Here is a 24,671-nt window from a genome sequence, read left to right as displayed (position 1 = left end):
CTACGGCTCCTCTGCCCATGGGATTCTCCAGGCAAGAATACTGGAGAGGGTTGCCATTTCCTTCTCCAGGGATCTTCCCCATCCAGGGATCAAACCGGGTCTCCAGCATTGCAGGCAGAATTTTTACCATCTGATAAAGAAACTGAGAAAACCCCTAGGAGGTGAATGCCTTGCCAAAGATGACAGAGTTGTCAGCTTGATTAAGCCAAGTATTTACGTGGGGTTAATACTTTCCCCCCTTTTTTTCCTAGTAATCAGAAGCCTGCGATACCCATGTGTCACTGATCTAGAGACGTCCCCTCGTGGGCAGCACTTCATGACCCAGCGGCGCCCGGCCCAGTAAAGCCACCGTGGTGTCCGGCATGGCCCCGCTGCTCCTGGGCGCGGTGATGCTGGTGGCCCAGCTCCAGCTAGTGCCTTCCCGCCCCGCGGTGGTGCCAGGGAACGAGCCAGGCCAGCCGGAGCTGGTGCGGAAAGCGGCGACCCTCCAGGAGGAGATCCCCGACGGCGCAGCCCCCAATGGCTCCTCCCAGCAGCTGCCGCAGACCATCATCATCGGTGTGCGCAAGGGCGGTACCCGCGCGCTGTTGGAGATGCTCAGCCTGCATCCAGACGTGGCGGCTGCCGAGAACGAGGTGCATTTCTTCGACTGGGAGGAGCACTACAGCCAAGGCCTGGGCTGGTACCTCAGCCAGATGCCCTTCTCCGCCCCACACCAGCTAACGGTGGAAAAGACCCCCGCGTACTTCACGTCGCCCAAAGTGCCTGAGCGCGTGCACGGCATGAACCCGGCCATCCGGCTGCTGCTTATCCTGCGGGACCCGTCGGAGCGCGTGCTATCCGACTACACCCAAGTGTTCTACAACCACGTGCAGAAGCGCAAGCCCTACCCGTCCATCGAGGAGTTCCTGGTGCGCGACGGCCGCCTCAACGTGGACTACAAGGCTCTCAACCGCAGCCTGTACCACCTGCACATGGAAAACTGGCTGCGTTTCTTCCCGCTGCGCCGCATCCACATCGTGGACGGCGACCGCCTCATCAGGGACCCCTTCCCCGAGATCCAGAAGGTGGAGCGGTTCCTGAGGCTGTCGCCGCAGATCAACGCCTCCAATTTCTACTTTAACAAAACCAAGGGGTTCTACTGCCTGAGGGACGGCGGCCGGGACCGCTGCTTACACGAGTCCAAAGGCCGGGCGCACCCCCAAGTGGACCCCAGACTCCTCAATAAACTGCACGAATATTTTCATGAGCCAAATAAGAAATTCTTTGAGCTTGTCGGCAGAACATTTGACTGGCACTGATTTTTTTTTTTTTTTTTTTTTTTTTTGCGATAAGCTAGGCTCGGAACCTTTCCTATTGTAAGTTCTGGTGTACATCTGGGGTGGGGGAAAGAATTTTAAAAGGGCATTTAAGTATAATTTATTTGTAAGATCCATAAATTACTTCTGTACAGTATTAGATTCACAATTGCCATATATACTAGTTATATTTTTCTACTTGTTAAATCGAGGGCATTTTGTATTGTTTTTCATGGTTGTTAACATGTGTAATATGTCTCTATATGAAGGAACTAAAATATTTAACTGCAAAAAAAAATGAAATTCTAGAGATGCAGTCTTTTTTGAATATAGTTAACTTGCCCCCAACTCCAAATAGCTGTGTGTGTTCATTCATCGCATATATTTCTTTGTTACTCTTTAAAAAACATGTTTTTCATAGTTATTACCTTCCTCTCCCCTTCTCTCCTTTCTTCATTGTCTTTTTAAAGTTTTAATGTCTCCCTGAGGTCATCAGATTTATTTTTTACTTGCATTGTGAGATTTCTCTTCATTGAGATGCCTGTTATTCTTAGAGGGGACAGTTTCACCCATTTCCAGCTTTAGCAGGTCCCTGAGTGTGGATTCTAACTCCACGTAAACTCCAAGAGGACAAAGCAATTAAGCTGGAGAAGTTAGTTGCTAACCAGCGAGAGACTTGCTTCAAAGAGTGCTTACATTTCCTTCTGATTGCAGCAATAGATGAAACAACAATAAAGGAAATTAAACCTGGCTTTCAGAATGATCTTGGGGCTGTGTACTTTGCCCCAGGTGGCAGTGGGTCTCCAGAAAGTCACTTAGAATAGAAAAGAGGAATTTCAGAATCTATGCATGTCCCCATCTGTGAAAGGCTGACCAAAAGGATAACCGTTTGCTTGGGCTGGGAGTCTAATAATCTATTTCCTGAAAGATCATACGCACTTATAGACATATATTCCATATGCTTTGAGATCTAGGTGTGTACCTGTTTAAACATCAGCTCCAAATTTGGAGTCCTGAATGTGAAAGGAAATTTAAATTCCCAAGGGTTGAAATTGAAAAGAGAAAGATGTTCAAAGCAGCGGCGGATATAGGTTTGGAACCCCTTGCACCTGCCTCAGAGACAAGGAGCCCAACTTCAGTTTCACTTCTGCCCTGAACAACTGGGTTGTTAGCAATGATCAGATAAGCCCCTCTGAGCCTCAGTTTTCTCATGCATTCTTCGTTCAGTCAGCCTCATACAGAGTTAAATAAATCAGACTTTTTTCTTATTATGAATACAAATATGTTCGTTACAGTAAAACAAAAAAATACAAGGACACAAATGCGTCTCCTGACATAGTTCTCACTTAAGGCAGAGGAGTGAAATAGACATTTTGTAGAGGAACTCATTGAGATTTCCCTCAAGCAACCCCAGGAAGGAGGAATTATTATGGCAAGTTCAAAGTGGAAGAAACAAGCACAGTGAAGATAAGGAACTCGCCCAAGTTCACGTTGACTATAAAACAGAGCTCAGAGTCCACTTACAGTCAAAGCCCAAGGTTTTGTCTGTGTGTGTGTGTGTGTGTGTATTTTTGGTTTTTTTCTATACCCATTTTTTCCCTAAATGCAAATGGAAAGACCTAGAGACAGTTCTTCCTGACATATTCCTTTTTTGGTGCCAAATGTCTTCCATCCCAAGAGGTGAGCCTGAGCCAGAGGGAAGAGCAAGAAGGAGCCTGAGGTTTTCTCAGGCGTGCTATCAGGGAAGTGAGTCACCTTAGTTATGCTTCAGCAGCTTCAGTCTGGCTTGACCTTAGCATGGCCTGCACCCCACCCTGGACCCTGCACAGGCAACAAAAAATGCCTCCTCTGCACCTTCATTAAGTGAAATTGAAGTCGCTTAGTCGTGTCCAACTCTTTGTGAACCCATCTCTACCAGGCTCCTCCATCCATGGGATTTTCCAGGCAAAAATACTGGAGTGGTTTGCCATTTCCTCCTCCAGGAAATCTTCTCAACCCAGGGATTGAACCTGGGTCTCCCGCATTGTAGGAAAATACTTTACCATCTGAGCCACCAGGGAAGTCAAGGTTGTCATTAAAAAAAAAAAAAAAAAACAGCTCCCCAAAGGGTGCGGCAGAAATAGACTGGGCTTCCTGTTGACATGGAACTTTGCCATCTGCAGAGTGTTTCCCCCTGTAGTGCATCACTGGATCTTACTTCTATTATGAGTGAGTGAAGTCGCTCAGTCGTGTCCGAATCTTTGTTACCCCATGGATTTTAGCCTGCCAGGCTCCTTTGTCCATGGGATTTTCCAGGCAATAATCCTGGAGTGGATTGCCATTTCCTTCTCCAGGGAATCTTCCCAACCCAGGGATCAAACCCAGGTCTCCCGCATTGTAGACAGACACTTTACCATCTGAGCCACCAGGGAAGACACTGTAATAGGTGAAGGCTGAAAAAAATGAGAGACAAAGGTGAAATCAAGGTTGCCCAGGAATTGGGTGACTAAGTAGAAACCCTGGTATGTGTTTTCTGACTCCGAAGAGGATGCTTTTTGCAAAATACCTAAGCATGCCAGCACCCTCGGGATGGTGTACTTGAAACTTGCCCTGTTGGGGCAAGAAGGTGGTGGGTAGGGATGAAGGAGGGAAGGACCAAGCACTGGAGACATGGTCTACCTTTTGTGGCTGACACAGCTGATCTAGGGGATGACTGAATTTAAGATGATCAATGGGTATAAGTTCAATAATTGTTGGTTTGGAGGTATGCTTGTGTGCTCAGTTACATCTGACTCTTTGCAACCTCAGGGACTACAGCCTGCCAGGCTCCTCTCTGCATGGGATTTTTCCAGGCAAGAATACTGGAGCAGGTTGCCATTTTCTGCTCCAGGGGATCTTCCCAACCCAGGGATCGAACCCATATCTCTGGCATCTCCTGAACTGGCAGGTGGATTCTTCCCCACTGAGCCACCTGGGAAGCCCAATGGGGGTGTTGTTGACTAAAAATACTGTCATGGAGGTCTACCACAGGCAAGGGTCAGGGGCCCTAGTAGCTATTTGTATTCATCTGTTTTTGGTACCTCCTGAGCTAGCCATTTGGAAGGGATAAGCAGTATGAGGCCATTGCTCCAGACCTGTTCAAGGCCCTTAGCTCTCATCTGAGCATGGTCAGATTCAGAGGGGTCCTGCCCAGGGTGGGCCTACTCAGAGGCCCAAATGCAGCGACTTAGGAGTCAGATGGACACCTGATCCGTCTCCAAATGCCTCATCAGTTCAGTTCAGTTCAGTCACTCAGTCATGTCCGACTCTGCGACCCCATGAATTGCAGCACGCCAGGCCTCCATGTCCATTACCAACTCCCGGAATTCACCCAAACTCATGTCCATCGAGTCAGTGGTGCCGTCCAGCCATCTCATCCTCTGTAGTCCCCTTTTCCTCCTGTCCCCAATCCCTCCCAGCATCACAGTCTTTTCCAATGAGTCAACTCTTTGCATGAGGTGGCCAAAGTATTGGAGTTTAAGCTTTAGCATCATTCCTTCTAAAGAACACCCAGGACTGGTCTCCTTTAGGATGGACTGGCTGGATCTCCTTGCAGTCCGAGGGACTCTCACGAGTCTTCTCCTACACCACACTTCAAAAGCATCAATTCTTCGGCCCTCAGCTTTCTTCACAGTCCAACTCTCACATCCATACATGACTACTGGAAAAACCATAGCCTTGACTAGACAGACCCTTGTTGGCACAGTAATGTCTCTGCTTTTGAATATGCTATGTAGGTTGGTCATAACTTTCCTTCCAAGGAGTAAGCGTCTTAATTTCATAACTGCAGTCACCATCTGCAGTGATTTTAGAGCCCCCCAAAACAAAGTCTGACACTGTTTCTACTGTTTCCCCATCTATTTCCCATGAAGTGATGGGACCAGATGCCATGATCTTCGTTTTCTGAATGTTGAGCTTTAAGCCAACTTTTTCACTCTCCTCTTTCACTTTCATCAAGAGGCTTTTTAGTTCCTCTTCACTTTCTGCCATAAGGGTGGTGTCATCTGCATAACTGAAGTCTATTAACAGAGAAAAGCCTAGGGAGTGAGGTTGCTGCCTGGATTGGTCTAGGCTCAAGGCCAGCCTGGGTGATGACCTCCTCGCAGGGCGAAAGAGAACAGCTGAGCAGAGCCTCAGCTATTGTGTTTGGGACGTTTGGAATATTCACTTCACTTGATGCTTCTGAGGCATCAGACAGCCCCCTCCCATCCTCCAGGAATCAGATAGTGCTGAAACCCTGATAACACAATTTTGATTATCAGCTCTCAGCCTGGAAATTTGCTGTTTTAGCAAAACTGCTGGTGCACCTCTGAGCAGAGTGCCTTGCTCTTTCTATCTTGGGAAACAGTACACAGCAGAAAGGAGATGTGGGGCAGAAGAGGCCAGCATTCAGAGTGCCTGCTACCTGCAGCGGGAGAGTCAGAGATCACTGCTGAGAGTTTGAGTATTCATTACAATTGTGTTTTTCTTTTGAGACCCTACTATGTGCTTAGCATGGCACTAAGCTCTCAGGAAAATGAAAATGTCATTAACTGTTCTGTGTCTAAAATATAAACAACAAAACATAGAAGTGCTAGGAAGGCTATTCTGTGTTTAAATTTAAAAAAAAAGAAAAGGCAAGGAAAGCAGGCAGCTTAAACTGTGTACAGATTAGCCAGTGTAGTATGCTTAGGGCCTTTCAATATGTTCTTGAAAAATTCAAGAACATCCCTGAGAGAAGTCAGTTAGCCCCAGGATAGAGTGGACTAACTGAGGCATAAGATATGGACCTACCCCCACTGTTTTAAAAGAAAATAGAGGGAGCTTCCCTGGTGGTCCAGCGGTTAAGTCTCTGCATTCCCAATGCAGGTGGCCCAAGTTGGTCCCTGGTCGAGTAACTGGATCCAACAGACCATAATTAAGAGGTTGCATGCTGCAGTCAGGAATTTGCCTTCCTCAGCCGGGGGTTCATGTGATGTGGCTGGGGATCCCACATGCCACAACTGGGACCTGGAGCAACCAGATAAATAAATATACATATTTTTAAATGATAATAATAAAGAGAGGAATACTACTCCAGCTGTGGGGATGGTGGTCCCAGAGACGGGGAATGTTGGCATTGAGGATCATATAAAGTGAGGGATGACAGAGGTATCATTTAGCCACACCATTGCTCAGAGTAGGAAGAGATGGGAAGGGTGGTGTGGCAAAGCTGTGACCCAGATCACTTATCCTGTGGGCCACGGGACCCTGTCCTTACCACAGGAAGGCTTCTTGGAGGAATTGCCATAGAGCCGGAGCGCAGGAGGCAATGGAGGTAACCAGAGCAGGGCGTTCTGGACAAGAGCAGGTTAAGGAATCAAGGCAGTGGGGGTGTGGAGATGGAGGAAGTAAAGACGCAAGCAGGAGAAGGTCTCCTGGGCATGGGAGTGGGTTCAGCACACTGGGAGCTCAGTCTGTGGCCTTGACATCTGCTTCTCAAGTGGCGGAAGCTTGCTTAGTAGGCATCCATGGGTCTCTCTCTCTCTCCTGTGCAGGTGTATATCTGTCATATAAAAATAACTACCATTTTTGCATACCTGCTATGTGCTTGGTATTTTAAATATGTTGTTTTTAACCCATGTGGTAATTCTGAGAAGTAGGAAATGACATAGCCCTAATTTTACAAGGGAGGAAACTCAGACGCTGTAGGGCTTGACCACGTTGCCAGAGCCACTGATGGCTGTAACTGGAATTTAGGGTCTAGGGTCCACGCCCTGCTACTAAAAGTCTATGCAATTGTGAGTCAGCAGAGGAAGAAGTAAAGCGTATGCCTCAGGCTCCTCTGCCCGTGGGCTATTCCAGGCAATACTGGAGTGGGTGGCCATTTCCTTCCCCAGGGGATCTTCCTGACCCAGGGATTGAACCAGGTCTCCTGCATTGACAGGCGGATTCTTTACTACTGAGCCACCAGAGAAGCTCCTAGAAACATAAGAGGCATCCAGAATCTCGGGAGGCACTCTCTAGTGCTATTGGAGTATCTTCAAGCCAACAGTGGCTGGATCCTGATACAAAAGGGATGTGATAAAGCAGGTTCCTTAAAGGTAGACGTTCATTTAGAAAGTCTGAGCTTGAGCTAAAGACCAGAGCAGCACAAAGGCGCTCTCCAAATGGCAAGCGAGGGATGAGGACCAAGATGCTGAGATGCTTGACTGAGGCGTTTAACTGAAATATTTTGGTGGAAGGAATGACCCTGACTCTTCCGTTCACCCTGAAATCAAGATCCTCACTCCACTTTCCTCAAATTTCCAAGTCAGGCGACCTGAGAGAAAAAGCAAGGAGAGCTAGGAGACCTGAATCAATCTGAATCCCAATTCCACTAGTTATTAGGTTCAAATTCCCAGAAACTCAATTTTTTTGTTTCTGAATATAAATGGACTAACATTTACTTAACTCTATTTTGGGGAGAATTCAGTGAGATAAAGTAAAAACTGTTAACTTTGTGGGTATGTGGTTTAGTGGTTAAAAGCATCGAGACCTCTGGGAAGTAAATCAAGACTGGTTTTGAAAAAGCAGGCACCAAGGCCTTGGTTTCCCATCATTCCCAGCTTCAGGACCCTGGTCTTTGCAGTTGGTGTCCAGTCTGGACTCCATTCACCAGAAAAATACTCTGATTCCCCATCGCCCGTTCCCCACCCCCATCTGGTGGCTAAAAGCTCAACCTGTGTACTATGTTCTGGGCATTTCTCTTAATTGTCGGTTTCTGCCTTCCCTGGAGGTGCCTGGGAAGTAATGCCCACCCTTCTTCTCTACTCTCCAGGGGGTTGCCTGTGACTAACGATTGACTGATGTGGCATGAGGAATAGGATCGCGGGGAGGCATCCCAGCCTCCTGGTCTCTGGGCAGGACAACCTCTATGGTACAGCTCACGTTCCAGAATTCGTGGGATCAAGTGGAGGCTAGACTTCTCCTGAGGGCTTCCCAGGTGGCAGTAGTGGTAAAGACATGCCTGCTAATGCAGGAGACGCAAGAGACATGGGTTCAAACCCTGGGCCTGGAAGATCCTGCTGGAGGAGGGCATGGCAACCCACTCCAGTATTCTTGCCTGGGGAATCCCATGGACAGAGGAGCCTGGAGGGCTATGGTCCATAGGGTTGCACAGAGTCAGATACAACTGAGACGACAGCACACACACATGCACGCAGACTTCTCCTGAAGCCACACTTCCGCCTAGTTTTTTCTCCTGTTTCATTCTGCGTCCCTGGTTATCTATTTCTTCCACAATCCCGTTCTTAGTAAATGACTTGCTCAAGAATACAGGTGGAGAAGGAAATGGCAACCCACTCCAGTGTTCTTGCCTGGAGAATCCCAGGGACGGAGGAGCCTGGTGGGCTGCTGTCTAGGAGGTCGCAGAGGGTCGGACACAGCTAAAGCAATTTAGCAGCAGCAGCAGCAGCAGCAAGAATACAGGGATCCCCATCCTGGGCTTCGCTTCTAGAGCATCCACTCTAAGATAGTAAACTTACATACAGGTCTTAGTCTTTCTGTATTTCATACAAGTAATAGGACCAACCAGTAATACAACAGGGCTATTCTAATTTTTCCTGTAAGGAATGAGACCACTTTGTTCTCTGACACACAGAAGCGCTAAATACAATGATAAACTTATTATCAAGGAGTAGTCTCTTCTTTTGGCTTCTCAGAGTATCAACAGTGTCCATGCATTACCATCAACCTCCAGCTACATAAAAGCTTTCTGGTTCTCACCAATATGAGGACATCACTCCATCTTACTTATGTTACAAGATATCGTATCTCTATTGTTTGGTTAGTAATTAATTTAGAGCTCCTGAATGAATGTCTTTTCCTCTTGGTTACAACACCCTGGCACTCAGCACTGTGCCTGGCACATGGTAGACAGCAAATACTTGTTTGTGGATTGAATTGTAATTCTAGCCCAGATGTCAATCTGATGTGAAAACCCCCTTCACCAAATCTTAGCTTTGTGAGCTGACGTCCTAGGAACACCTTCTCTGGGCCAGGCACTGTTAGCAGTTCACAGTATACTGTTTTACTTAATCCTTTCAAAACCCAGGGGAAATCCAAGCTCATTGTTTTTTTCTGACCATCATATCCCAAGCAAATAGAACAATGTTTGACCTAAGAGTTACAAACATTTATTAACTAAATGAATCATTCCAGCATCCGAGCTTTCTCCACTATGCCATATGACACAACCTCTTCCCGAATATTGCACCAGTAGAGAATCCAGTATTCCCTAAGGCAAGCCACTGCATCTCCAAATTGGCCACTAAAATGCATGTTTCCTCTAACTACATCTCTATTCCCCTAGCTTCCTCCAGTGGATATGAGTTCTACACCAGGTCTTATGAATAACAAATCTCATTCTACTGTTTTCATGTTGGCACACTGGAAAAGAACACTGACCTTGGATTCTGAAGTCCTGAACTTAGAGACCTAGTCCTGAACCTAGCTTTTCACAGCAATGTGACCTTGGGCAATTTCCGTAGCTTCTCTCAACTTCTGGTGCCTCTCTGCAAAGCAAGATAAATGATGCCTTCTTCACATAGATTCTATGAGTCTTGCATGGCTAGTGGCCAATGTACAAATATAAGAGATCATAATTCTACAAAAACTCATCAACATTGAAAAGTAGCTTAGCTCTCATGACTGGTGTCACCCCATTTAGAGGGTAATGGAATAATACTGAGTATTAATGAAAAGCTGGGTATGTATTATCTCAGTTAATTTTCAGGTCAGCCTCTGAGGCAGACGTTACTATTAACCTCATTCTATGGATGGGACATCGAAGGCAAGAGACATTAAGTAATTTCTCAAAGTCACATGACTAGTAAATAGAGCTGGATTTGTTCCCTGAACTGTCTTCTTGGCTAGCATAAGGATGTAGTACTAGCTAGTACTAGTAGGGTAGCCTAGTATCTTCAGGTTACCCCACCTTTCAGTGTAGACGGGAGTCCTTTCTTTAACATACTTGCTCATGAAAAGAGCTAGAGCACAAAGAAAGCAAACATGGCGATTAGGAACTTAAGATAAACATCAGCAAGGAGATGTAGTAGGTAGAATTCAGGAATGTCCTCCCAAGATTCCTCCTCTCTGGTGTACATGCTCTATGTAATTTTCTCCTCTTGAATGTAAGCTGGACTTGTAAATGAGATGGGATATTTACCCTCTTGATTGGGTTACATTATCTGGTAAGGATAATCGCATGTGACGTTATCAGGTTTTCTGAGACTCCAAGTCAACTTAGCATACTGAGGAGGGAGAAAGATTCTCCTACTAGTTTTGAAGTCACCTGCCATGTAAGAGGCTTAGCAAGGGACTTCAGTGGTCAGCAATACTGGAAGTGTCCCTCAGCCAGCATCCAGCAAGGAAACAAAAGCCATGGTCCTATAGGTGCAAAGAACTCAAGTTTCCCAACAAGATGTCAACTTGGAAGAGGGCCCCAAGCTCCAGATGAGAACACTCTGGCTGAGAATTTGACTGCCACCAGAGAGGGCCTGCTTGGACTCCTGTCTCAAGGAAACTGAAATGCCAGCTTAAATCAATATACTTCTACTATTTCAGTTTCCATGAGACAGGAGTCCAAGCAGGCCTTCACTGGGTGGCAGTCAAGGTCTCAGCCAGAGTGTTCTCATTGAGAAAATTACTTAATGTCTCTTGCCTTCGATGTCCCATCCATAAAGTGAGGTTATTAGTAATGTCTGCCTCAGAGGCTTATCTGAAAATTAGCAGAGATAATACATACCCAGCTTTTCATTAATACTCAGTATTATTCCATTACCCTCTAAAAGGGGTGATACCAGTCATGATAGCTAAAGTACTTTTCAATGTTGATGAGTTTTTGTAGAATTATGATCGCTTATATTTGTACATTGGCCGCTAGACATGCAAGACTCATAGAATCTGTGTTAAGATGGGATCATTTATCCACAGTGATAAATGCAAAGAAATAGAGGAAAACAACAGAATGGGAAAGACTAGAGATCTCTTCAAGAAATACCAAGGGAACATTTCATGCAAAGATGGGCTCAATAAAGGACAGAAATGGTATGGACCTAACAGAAACAGAAGATATTAAGAAGAGGTGGCAAGAATACACAGAAATACTGTACAAAAAAGATCCTCACGACCAAAATAATTATGATGGTGTGATCACTCACCTAGAGCCAGACATCCTGGAATGTGAAGTCAAGTGGGCCTTAGAAAGCATCACTACGAACAAAGCTAGTGGAGATGATGGACTTCCAGTTTAGCTATTTCAAATCCTGAAAGATGATGCTGTGAAAGTGCTGCACTCAATATGCCAGCAAATTTGGAAAACTCAGCAGTGGCCACAGGACTGGAAAAGGTCAGTTTTCATTCCAATCCCAAAGAAAGGCAATGCCAAAGAATGCTCAAACTACCACACAATTGCACTCATCTCACATGCTAGTAAAGTAATGCTCAAAATTCTCTAAGCCAGGCTTCAGAAATACGTGAACCATGAACTCCCTGATATTCAAGCTGGTTTTAGAAAAGGCAGAGGAACCAGAGATCAAATTGCCAACATCCGCTGGATCATGGAAGAAGCAAGAGAGTTCCAGAAAAACATCTATTTCTGTTTTATTGACTATGCCAAAGCCTTTGACTGTGTGGATCACAATAAACTGTGGAAAATTCTGAGAGAGAGGGGAGTATCAGACCACCTGACCTGCCTCTTGAGAAATCTGTATGCAGGTCAGGAAGCAACAGTTAGAACTGGACATGGAACAACAGACTGGTTCCAAATAGGAAAAGGAGTACATCAAGGCTGTATATTGTCACCCTGCTTATTTAACTTCTATGCAGAGTACATCATGAGAAACGCTGGGCTGGAAGAAACACAAGCTGGAATCAAGATTGCCAGGAGAAAGATCAATAACCTCAGATATGCAGATGACACCACCCTTATGGCAGAAAGTGAAGAGGAGCTAAAAAGCCTCTTGATGAAAGTGAAAGAGGAGAGTGAAAAAGTTGGCTTAAAGCTCAACATTCAGAAAACGAAGATCAGACATCCAGTCCCATCACTTCATGGGAAATAGATGGGGAAACATTGGAAACAGTGGCAGACTTTATTTTTTGGGGCTCTAAAAATCACTGCAGATGGTGATTGCAGCCATGAAACTAAAAGACGCTTACTCCTTGGAAGAAAAGTTATGACCAACCTAGACAGCATATTCAAAAGCAGAGACATTACTTTGCCAACTAAGGTCCATCTAGTCAAGGCTATGGTTTTCCAGTAATCATGTATGGATATGAGACTTGGTCTGTGAAGAAGGCTGAGCGCCGAAGAATTGATGCTTTTGAAGTGTGGTGTTGGAGAAGACTCTTGAGAGTCCCTTGGACTGCAAGGAGATCCAACCAGTCCATTCTGAAGGAGATCAATCCTGGGATTTCTTTGGAAGGAATGATGCTAAAGCTGAAACTCCAGTACTTTGGCCACCTCATGGGAAAAGTTGATTCATTGGAAAAGACTGATGCTGGGAGGGACTGGGGGCAGGAGAAGAAGGCGACGACAGAGGATGAGATGGCTGGATGGCATCACTGACTCGATGGATGCAAGTCTGAGTGAACTCCGGGAGTTGGTGATAGACAGGGAGGCCTGGCGTGCTGCAATTCATGGGGTCGCAAAGAGTCGGACACGACTGAGCGACTGAACTGAACTGAACTGAACTGAAAATCACTGCAGATGGTGATTGCTGTTATGAAATTAAAAGACACTTACTCTTTGGAAGAAAAGTTATGACCAACCTAGACAGCATATTGAAAAGCAGAGTCATTACTTTGCCAACAAAGGTCTATCTAGTCAAGGCTATGGTTTTTCCAGTAGTCATGTATGAATGTGAGAGTTGGACTGTGAAGAAAGCTGAGTGCGGAAAAACTGATGCTTTTGAACTGTGGTGTTGGAGAAGACTCTTGAGAGTCCCTTGGACTTCAAGGAGATCCAACCAGTCCATTCTAAAGGAGACCAGTCCTGAGTCTTCTTTGGAAGGAATGATGCTAAAGCTGAAACTCCAGTACTTCGGCCACCTTATGCGAAGAGTTGACTCATTGGAAGAGTCATTGCAAGAGCTGACTCATCATTGACTCTGATGCTGGGAGGGATTGGGGGCAGGAGAAGGGGACGACAGAGGATGAGATGGCTGGATGGCATCACTGACTCGATGGACGTGAGTTTGAGTGAACTCCAGGAGTTGGTGATGGACGGGGAGGCCTGGCGTGCTGCGATTCGTGGGGTCGCAAAGAGTCGGACATGACTGAGAGACTGAACTGAACTGAATAATAGAAAATTCCCTGGTTTCTCAGATGGTAAGGTATCTGCCTGCAATGTATAAGATCCCTGGGTGGGGAAGATCCCCTGGGGAAAGGAATGACTACTCACTCCATTATTCTTGCCTGGAGGATTCCATGGGCAGAGGAGCCTGGTGGGCTACAGTCCATGGATTTCAAAGAGTCAGAAGATACTATGTAACTAACACACACACACACACGCACACACACACACACACACACACACACACACACTATAAAGTCTTAAGTCTACTTTTTAGCCATTCTTCTCAATTTATACTCACTTTTATATACTCTCTATTGAAAACAAAAAAAATGCATGACTTTTTTGCTACCCAAGGAATACATGTTCTTTGTATGAAAACTGAATCCTTTGAGTAAGATTATAAATAATCACTGCCAATATTTTGTCTTGCTTCAGATTTTTCCAACACATATCTGTGTGTATTAAAAATAAATTACATATTTTTGATAACTCACTCAACAACCTGAGGGTAAACATCAGCTGATACCTATCCACTGATAAACTTGAAAGAGACCTTAGAAATAATTTAAGCTAATCTTCTTGTTTTATGGAAGAAAGGTGTGAGTTCTAGAGGAGTCAAGTCTCTGTTAATGCTGAATTTATAATGGATGAGAACTCAGAACTACCCCTTAATACCTTCCACACTGTATGTTTGATGTCATATCACTTGTGTAACTCTCCTCCAGAGAGTTTGGTCCCCAGAGGAAGTCCTGTTGCTTCCTACGAAGCCACTGCCTCACAGAGTTTTGCAGGAAGCCGATAACTAGGTGACAGCGGCTGAGTAAAGTTGAAGTCTTCATCTAGTAGTTGTTTTGGTGCAATGGGAAAAACAACAAAAGCTAGGTAGACTTGGTATTCTGGGCTTAACTGATGGTGCAGCAGTAAAGGAATCCACCTGCCAATGCCGGAGAAGTAGCAGATTCAGTTTCAATCCCTGGGTCGGGAAGATACCTTGGAGTAGGAAATGGTAAGCCAATCCAGTATTCTTGCCTGGAAAATTCCATGCACTGAGGAGCCTGGCAAGCTGCAGTCTCTGGGGCCACAAAGAGCAGGATATGACTGAATGACTGACGCACGCGCGCACACACACACAAACCTGGCATTATAATTACCCATTGCGATGTTACAAATTACTCTAAAACTTAGAGTCATGCAACGTTTATTATCTCTGGTAGTACTGAGGGTGGGCTAGGAAATTCTGGCCAGGTCTTCCTCGGGTGTCCACCCAGTTGCATTCAGATGGTGGCTAGGATTGAAGCTGCCTGAAGGCTGAGCTGCGTTGGAGATCCAAGACAGCTTTGTTAATGACATGTTTGATGCCTTTATATTTTGGGGCTCCAAAATCAGTGCAGATGGTGACTGCAGGCATGAAATTAAAAGATACTTGCTCCTTGGAATAAAAGTTATGGCCAACCTAGACAGCATATTAAAAAGCAGAGACATCACTTTGCTAATAAAGGTCTGTCTAGCCAAAACTATGGTTTTTCCAGTAGTCGTGTGTGGATGTGAGAGTTGGACTATAAAGAAAGCTGAGCGCTGATGAATTAATGCTTTTGAACTGTGGTGCTGGAGAAGACTCTTGAGAGTCCCTTGGACTGAAAGGAGATCCAACCAGTCCATCCTAAAGGAAATCAGTCCTGAATATTCATTGGAAGGACTGATGTTGACGCTGAAACTCCAAAACTTTGTCCACCTGATGGGAAGAACTGAGTCATTGGAAAAGAACCTGATGCTGGGAAAGACTGAAGGCGGGAGGAGAAGAGAACGACAGAAGATGAGATGGTTGGATGGCATCACTGACTCAATGGACTTGAGTTTGAGCAAGCTCCGGGAGGTGGTAATGGACAGGAAAGCCTGGTATGCTGTAGTCCATGGAGTCACAAAGTATGGGACATGAATGGGCGACTGAACTGACTGACTGACTGACTTGATGCCTCAGTTGCATGACTGCTCTGCCTGGGGGCTGACTGGGTCTCCCTCCCTCTGCCCTCCATGTGACCTACTTGCGGTTCCTTACCGTAGCAGACTTAAGGTGGAAACTTTTCTATGGTACCTGACTTTCCGCAGAATGAGTGTTCTAAAAGAGCAAAGCAAAAGTTGCAAGTGTTACCTAGAGAAACTACTGCTACATGGTATTGTTACAGTGGGGCCAGCCCAGATTCAGTAGGAAAGGACTATTTAAGGAGCTGAATATTAGAAGGCGTAGTTCACTGGGGGGACCTCTTTGGAGACTAGCTGCCATGCTTGGCTGTTCCTTGACAATAAAATGGACAGAACACCTACTTAATGGACTTTTGGTCATATTTAAAAGAGAGATTAATATAGGTATGAGCTTTCATGAATCTTAGAATCCATTATACAAATGCAAGGTATCATTATTAAAAGTCCTCAGGCCAACTATGTAATTTCAACTATTTTGACCTAAAGCATTTGCCTATTTTCAGTCCAAGCTTTTGATTGTGTGTGATGGTGATTAAGTGATTTTGCATGAATCATTTGTTCCATGATACTTACACTGTGCTTTTATTATAGCCCAACCAAACCTTATGAGGAGAAAAGATACACTTAGAACAAATTGTGGACTGGGTCAGCAGGGAAATTTTGTCCTCTGTGTAGGCAGAGCTACAGGACCTCTCAGATAATCTGTCAAACACAAAAGAAAGTTACTGAGACATTTAACACTGCATATTAGAAGCTGTGTACAGCATTCTAAAAAGAATGCATGGCAGATTCCATTTCTACTTTCTTTAATTTGGAAGTTCTATCTTTAGTAGCGATTTACATTTTCCACACAATTAAAGACTCTACCTAGTTCTGATTTGCACTTGAAGTATCCAATTCAGCTGTGATTTACATTTTTTCCTCTATTTATCTGTTTCCCAGTTTAAAAGAAAAAAAAAAAAAACCAAGGTCTTAAACTTGACATTAATTGGGGATAATACTGGACAAATGTGATTAACTATTTCGGAAGATCAATTTGCTCATATGTTACATAGGAATAAGATACTCTTTAAGGAATTCTTGTGCATATTAAAGGCCACAAGCACAGACAGGCATGTGGTAGACACTCAACACACATGCATTCATTGTTCTTTAACTGACTCTTTGTGGATCCCTTCAAAAGGTCTGTAATAAAGAACTGGCTATTGGAAACAGAAGAGCCCCCTGGTATCACTGCCCATTTTGAACATCAAGGCCAACACTTCAAAAAATCAGTGAAATTTTGTTGTGCCTCTAAATATAAGCATCCGCATAAATCCAGGCCATTGACAAGCAAACACAATTTTTGAGACAATTATCTAAATGATAAAGGTCTGTGTGTTTTTCTGAAGTATTTAAGTATTGAAGAAGATAAGTCTGAATGTCCTCTTCCTTCCTTTCTTTTCTATACATGTCAGATGCAGATTAAAGGTATTTTAAAAAGAAAATCTCTTCCACTAAATAGTTTGGAAATTTAACTGTTTTGGTAGAGAAGGCTCCTAACTATTTGCTAAGGACGTAAAATTACTGTTTTTCAATTAGCTGCCATTTCTCTCATCTGCGTGCGTGTGTGTGTGTGTGTGTGTGTGTGTGTGTGTGTGTGATCTGTACCATAATCATTCATTTCAGATCCAGTTCTCCCATCCCCCAATGTATGAACTTTGAAAAGGAAACTTGAAAGAGTTTGAAATTTCAAGGGATATTTTACCCATGCTTGTCATCTATCTATTAAAATCCAATCTTTTATTTATAATCTCCCACTGGTAGAAACTGGAGAAAGAAATGGCAACCCACTCCAATACTCTTACCTGAAAAATCCCATGGATGGAGGAGCGTGGTAGGCTACATTCCATGGGGTCGCAAAGAGTCGGACACAACTGAGCGACTTCATCTTCACTTTCACTGGTGAAACATCTCAAGCGTCCGCACACAGGTGACCCAGTAAACCAATGTGTTCTCTCCATACAATAAAAAGCTATTCAGCTGTGGAAAGGAATGAATTCTTATATATGCTACAGCATGGATGAACCTTGAAAGCTTTATGCTGATGGAACTAAGCCAAACACAGAAGAACAAACACTGTATGATTCCAATTATAGGAAATAAATAATTGATCAAATTCAGAAAGACAATTAGAGGTGATCAGGGGCTGGAGAGGAAGGAGAAATGAAGAGCTACTATTTAATGAGAAGAAAGTTTCCACTACAAGTCTTCCTGGGTACCTCAGTAGTAAAGAATCCTCCTGTCAACACAAGAGATGGGAGTTCTATCCCTGGATCAGGAAGATCCTTTGGAGAAGGAAATGGAAACCCACTCCGGTATTCTTGCCTGGGAAATCTCATGGATAGAGGACCTGGTGGGCTACAGTCCATGGAGTTGCAAGAGAGTGAGACACAGCTGAGTAACTAAACAGCAACAATAGCAAAGCTGATGCTGAGATGACAAAGTTTTGGAAATAGACAGTGGTGACCAACGTACATTTTTTTTTGGAAATAGTGATGACTGATATTTCAAAAAAGAAAGTACATTGGCCACCACTGTCTATTTCCAAAACTTTGTCATAAAGTGTATGCTTAAAAATGGTTAAAATTTATGTTTTATTTCTTATCACTTTATATATATATATATATATATATATATATATATGGACATAAATTCAACCTTAGGGTCTATATTAACTTTTTACTTAATTGCAAGCAAGTCAACCATGTTCTTAATTCATCTGCAATTTATGCAGATGGACTTTCATAAAAGTATTAACTCCATGTATCACCAATCATTGCATAACAATTCTAGTTTATAATTGCTGCATTATATATCAATTTATAGATGGAAAGTAAACATGATACTTATTGTAAAGCAGGTCTAATTGGATCCACTTTTCATGTGCCTAACTGGTGACTTATCTTGAGACCAAATACTTCATTTACGGTTATAATTTAAGCTACTGTACACAGTTTTACACTGTGGTGTAGAAGAAGACTCTTGAGAGTCCCATGGACTGCAAGGAGATCAAGCCAGTCCATTCTAAAGGAAATCAGTCCTGAATATTCATTGGAAAGACTGATGCTGAAGCTGAAGCTCCAAAACTTTGGTCAATTGATGGGAAGAACTGACTCACTGGAAAAGACCCTGATGCTGGGAAAGACTGAATGCAGGAGGAGAAGGGGATGACAGAAGATGAGATGGTTGGATGGCATCACCAACTTGATGTACATGAGTTTGAGCAAGCTCCAGGAGTTGGTGATGGACAGGGAAGCCGGCGTGCTGCAGTCCATGGGGTCACAAAGAGTTGGACGAGACTGAGTGACTGAACTGAACAGTTTTCCAATCCCTCCCATGAGAAATGCATTATTTCCTCTCCAAATGGTGCTCTTCCCAACCTTCCTGTGAAATATTCAACATCACAGCCTTAGGGTGTCTGCATCATCCAGGGTGAAAATTAACCCATGACACTGTCAGTTCTGTTTGACAATAATTTCTCATCATGAGTTGGGACTAACTGATCAAACTGTTGGAAATAAATGATAAAAAAGATTACCTCCTTATAAGCAAAAACAAATTATATACATATTTAGAGTGTCTGCCTTGTATAGGAATGGGTTGTTCACCAACATGTTGGTTAAGGTCAACCCAGAAGACCCATCAATGTGCTTGTATTTTCTTCCTAAGGATGTTGTAACAAATTACATGCTCAGCCACTCAATCGTATCTGACTCTGGGACCCCATGGAGTGTAGCCTGTCAGGCTCCTTTGTCCGTGGGATTCCCCAGGCAAGAATAGCGGAGTGGGTTGCTGTTTCCTTCTCCAGGGCATCTTCTCAACTGCCTCTCCTGCATTGGCTGGTGATTTCTTTACCATTGAGCCACCTGGGAAGCCCAGAAAGGAGTGTAGCTGTTTACAAAATAGAGGTGGTGGATGGGATTTTTTATTTTAACAGCTCTGAGTTTTGGCCTGGAACTTGTTTCTGCCTCCCAGCCCTGGGCAGTTTGAGAAGTGGGACCAGAAAAGGCAGACTTGTTTCACTCAGTTTCTTTTCTCCCCAGACCATCCTGTCCTGTTGCCTCTTTTCATAGTTTGTGTCTCTGGGTCTGCATGCTGAAATCCTACTGTAGGTGCCCATGGGCATTCTTTTCAGTTCATGCAGTGCATTGCAAGAGGTCTCTAATGTTTGCAAAATGGGAACACGGCGTCCATCCTGGAGGAGCCTATGGCACAGGAGAAGGGATGTGACTGCATATCCTGCCAACTGTGATAGAAAATTGGACAGAGAGGAGGTAAGAGGGGACATGGCAGTCACCGGGATGGGGGAAGGCATCACAGAACATTTGCTCCAGTCTTGAGGATGGTCCTGAGTTTGTCTCCATCCACCACTGACTGAAGCCCCCATTCTTCAGTGGATTCTTGAATAAATACACAAGGTTTTCTTGAATTTCATTCCACCCCACCCCAACCAATGTTGTCAATCATCACTAGATGTACAAGTCACCAAGGTAGTTTTTTGAGAAGCATGACTCTACCATCTCCACTTCCAACAGATCCTGATTCACAGCGAGGGGTGGGTAGGGTCCTTTGGATTCTGAGTTTTTGTTGATTGGTTGGCTGGGTGGTTAGTTTTGAGGCATCACAGATTATGAAACAGGGCATGATTGACTCTTTGTTCTATCAGTTGGATCTGGAGAAGGGGTGGTTCCGAAGCTTGAGAATGTATCCCCACTTGATAGAATTGAGGCAGCGCCCCCATAATGATTGAAGGCACAGCCCCAGAGTCAAGCTGTTGGTCTCAAATCTCAAGCTCTTCTCTTTCCAGCTGTATTACCCTGGGCAAGTTACTTGATTCCCGTTGCTTCATGTCATCGGCATCAATATGGCCAATGTTAGATACCTCCTCACTTGGCTACATGAGAGCTGACTAATTTAACACGTAGAAAGCTGTTAAGAACAGTGTTTCCTGGACTACATGATTCATAAATGTTAGCCATGATGATTACTTCACTTGAAATTAGATCTCTGCTCAGATATCACCTCCCTATAAGGGCTTCCTCTATTCTGCAACTTTTTTTTTCCCATTCTGTTTTATTTATCTTCATAGAACTGATCATTACTGGAGATGATATACATTTGTTTTAGATTATATACATATGTAATTGAAATAAGAGAGACTGTTTATATAAATATATATACAGAAGTGTAATTTGTTCAATTGAATAAATATAATTGCAATAATAATATATTACTATATCATAATATTTATAATAGTAATATATTACTAGCCTCTCTTATTTAACTTTTTGTGCCAGATGGCATTTATTCAATCATTCCATGGATATTAACTGAGTACCTTGTGGGCCAGACACTGTTCACAGGGTGAGGAATGCAACAGTGGATAAAAAGCAAAGTTTTTTCCATCAAGAAGCTTTCCTCTGGTATTGGCTTACTGCCCTTCCCTTCTAGAATTCCAACACCATGAGAGTAGGGATTTTGCATCTTCCGTTCCTTCCTGAACCCTCAGAGCCAGCAAAGCGTCTGAGCCCTACGGTTAATATTTAGTGAATGAATGAACAAATGATCTTTCATCCGGCACATAGAAATTGACATCAGGGAGGAAAGAGTCTCTGACAGAGAAACCTGAGGATCTCTTAACAGAGAACGGGAAATTGAATTCTTCTCCTATTTCACTCTCATGATTCCTTGGGGTCTGTGTTTGTCCCTTTGTTTGGCTATGGACAGTGAGAACCAGAGACATCCAGTAGCTTCCTCAAGGACACACAGCTGGACAGAAGCAGAGTCTATTTGACCCCCCAGCTCAATACTCTACATACTGTATCCGTGCAGAACAGCACAAGCTTGCTGACTGGTGACTGAAAGAAACACTGAAGGACAGGCGAGGACCTCAGTGACCACGCAGTTTCTCTACACTCTCAGTACCACCACCGCACTCCATGTACAGCAGACGTGGGGGTGAACAGCTAGGGCTGTCTAACCTGAAAGTATAAATCACCTCATAAAAGAAGGAGAAAAAGACGAAGGAGGAGGGATTCGGGGAGACAAGGAAAAGGAAGAAGAGAAAGAAGAGACTAACTGAGTTGGGACATTTAATGGACTGTTTGCTCACATCAGTATTTCATCCTGGCCTGCAATTCTACACTTGATGGTGTTTACCATCCTAGAGGGATTTCTCACTGGTTTCTTAGGCCCGATTCTTACGCACTCTTCAGCTGAGAGCCAAGATTCTCCTCCCAGTTGGGTGGCTCCCTCCCATTCACTGCAGTCCCTCGATGCCTGTCCAGAGCCCAGCTCCCCTGGCCACTGGCCAGGAATTCAAACATGCATAAAAATGAAGTACATTTATACAAGTGGGTGGCTAGACTCTGCAGTTCAAATCTGGACCAGAAAATCACTAAGCATGCCGTCCCCTCATCTAATCTGCTGTTTATCTAGACAACAGGGGACTATGGGAAGTGCTGCACAAAGTTTCGGTCCATCCATTCACTGGCTCTGTGACATTGTCATCTCTTTGAAGCCTGAGATTTCCTGCTTTGAAAAGGGTTGTAGAACAAGATGATCTTTAAGTCCTTGGAAAGTTCCAGAACGTTGTAACTTCTCCTAGGTGAGAAAAAGAAGAACGTTTTTTCTTCACTCCCTCCCTTCTTTCTTTTCCCTTTCTTACTCCTTTTTCCTTCTTTTCTTCTTCTTTATGCCAAGATTTTAAGTCACAGTCTGCTCTGGCTGAAATTAGTACCTTAAATTTTTGAAACTGTTTTGGGTAGAAGCCAGGAAAAATAAGCTCTTAAAAACTGCTACCATTTTGTTTTGCTCTTAGAGGAGGGAACTGAAGGGCTCCTTTGTTGCTTGTGTCCTGAGAACCTCTATTTACACATTTTTGGAGAGTCACTCACTCCTCCATCCTGAGAGGATATGGAGACAGGATTTCAGCATGGGTTTGGAGGTGCAAACCCATTTTCATTTCACGTCTTATTGATCAGTTGCTGGTGGGGTGTGAATGGCTAAGTCAGGCTGTCTTGGTCTAGAGGTGGAGCCTTGAATGTTCTGCAAACTATACCTTATTGCTATAGAAATGGAGGTGATGTTTTAATGTTTGCTTTTTGAGACTTGCATACAGGAGAAGGGCCATGGAAGAGGGTAGCTGAAGGTGCTAATTTCATGGGAGACTTTGTGAAATTCTGGGTAGAGTAGGGTTTCCTTAGGATCAATGAAAAAGTGCCTCTGAATAGGAGGGGGTCCACTGTCCACATCCCTGCCCTTTCCTCCCCAGCCATACAGATGGTGGTTGTCAAGCCTTTGAGATTCAGGACTGTTGCTATTATATCATACATTGCATGATACAACCTAAAGCTTAACCAGACAAATAACCCACAGAGCTATAACAATGAGTTGATAACTGTGAGCATGTTATACTCCTTTTGGGGATCCAAGAAAGAATTGGAAGATGCTGATTAGAGGAGATAAGATCCTATAATCAAGCCAGGAGGGTTCAATAGCACCATGATTTTGGACTGCTTGTAGATGAGAACTTGCTTGGATTCAGCATTCATGTCTTTGGTATACTTCATGTCCTTGAACCTTGAATATGACTCCTTAGAGGAGAGGACCTTGAGGCGTGGGTCTGAGCCAGGACTGTCTCACCTTACAGACAGCTCTCCCCATCACACAACACTGACAATATCTTCTCTTTTGCTCTGCTCTTGTTCCTGTCCAGCATGTGCATCATTTTAATATATGCATAATCATATCACACTATGTATTTTATTATCACTCTGCTAGAGACAGTGGACCCTTCCTACTGAAGACCTTGATATATTCACAGTGTACGAAACAACAACTAATGTTTACAATACTTCAGGCTTGGTTCCTCTTCCTACGAAACATGCTTGGAGTTTGAAAACTTAAACTCTTGTTCCAGAACTGTGGAGGGCTGATAGAATTGAGAAGGTTTTAAATGTAGAGGAATCTGCTGCTTCCTTGACAATCTCATCTCATAATTCAAATGACTTCAAGTTTGTAAGTGGTACACTTGTGATACAATATGCATGCTAAGTTACTTCAATCATGTCTGACTCTTTTCAACTGTACGGACCATAGCCCACCAGGCTTCTCTGTCCATGGGTTTCTCCAGGCAAGACTACTGGAGTGGGTTGCTATGCCTTCCTTCAGAGGATCTTCCTGACTCAGGGATCAAACCCATATATCCTGTGTCTCCTACATTGGCAGGCGGGTTCTTTATCACTAGTGCCACCTGGGAAGTCACTATCAGTCAGTTCAGTTCAGTTCAGTTCAGTTCAGTCACTCAGTCCTGTCCGACTCTTTGTGACCCCATGAATCACAGCACACCAGGCCTCCCTGTCCATCACCAACTCCCAGAGTCCACTCAAATTCATGTTCATCAAGTCCGTAATGCCATCCAGCCATCTCATCTTCTGTCATCCCCTTCTCCTCCTGCACCCAGTCCCTCCCAGGATCAGAGTCTTTTCCAATGAGTCAACTCTTCACATGATGTGGCCAAAGTACTGGAGTTTCAGCTTTAGCATCATTCCTTCCAAAGAACATCCAGGACCAATCTCCTTTAGAATGGACTGGTTGGATCTCCTTGCAGTCCAAGGGACTCTCAAGAGTCTTCTCCAACACCACACTTCAAAAGCATCAATTCTTCAGTGCTCAGCTTTCTTCACAGTCCAACTCTCACATCCATACATGACCACTGGAAAAACCATAGCCTTGACTAGACAGACCTTTGTTGGCAAAGTAATGTCTTTGCTTTTGAATATGCTGTCTAGGTTGCTCATAACTTTCCTTTCAATGAGTAAGTGTCTTTTAATTTCATGGCTGCAGTCACCATCTACAGTGATTCTGGAGCCCAAAAAAATAAAGTCTGACACTGTTTCCACTGTTTCCCCATCTGTTTCCCATGAAGTGATGGGACCAGATTCCATGATCTTTGTTTTCTGAATGTTGAGCTTTAAGCCAACTTTTCCACTCTCCTCTTTTACTTTCATCAAGAGGCTTTTAGCTTCTCTTCACTT

The 24,671-nt window shown here is 44.0% G+C and overlaps 1 protein-coding gene across 5 annotated transcripts in view; it reads left to right on the top strand.

Annotated features, from left to right (window-relative positions):
- HS3ST1 (heparan sulfate-glucosamine 3-sulfotransferase 1) overlaps nt 1-2,049 on the top strand; it is a 36,083-nt gene extending 34,034 nt beyond the window's left edge. For all 5 annotated transcript variants that reach the window (XM_027971184.2, XM_042251658.1, XM_042251656.1 and 2 more), the window contains one exon: nt 252-2,049. In XM_027971184.2, coding sequence (XP_027826985.2) covers nt 363-1,301 — 939 coding nt within the window. In that variant the 5' untranslated portion in view covers nt 252-362 and the 3' untranslated portion in view covers nt 1,302-2,049. The remainder of the gene's footprint in view (nt 1-251) is intronic.
- Nucleotides 2,050-24,671: the final 22,622 nt, after the last annotated feature.

Source organism: Ovis aries, chromosome 6 (assembly GCF_016772045.2).
Source record: "Ovis aries strain OAR_USU_Benz2616 breed Rambouillet chromosome 6, ARS-UI_Ramb_v3.0, whole genome shotgun sequence".
NCBI lineage: Eukaryota > Metazoa > Chordata > Mammalia > Artiodactyla > Bovidae > Ovis > Ovis aries.
The sequence above is the reverse complement of the archived record's forward strand: the minus strand, read 5'-3'. Positions and strand labels throughout refer to the sequence as shown.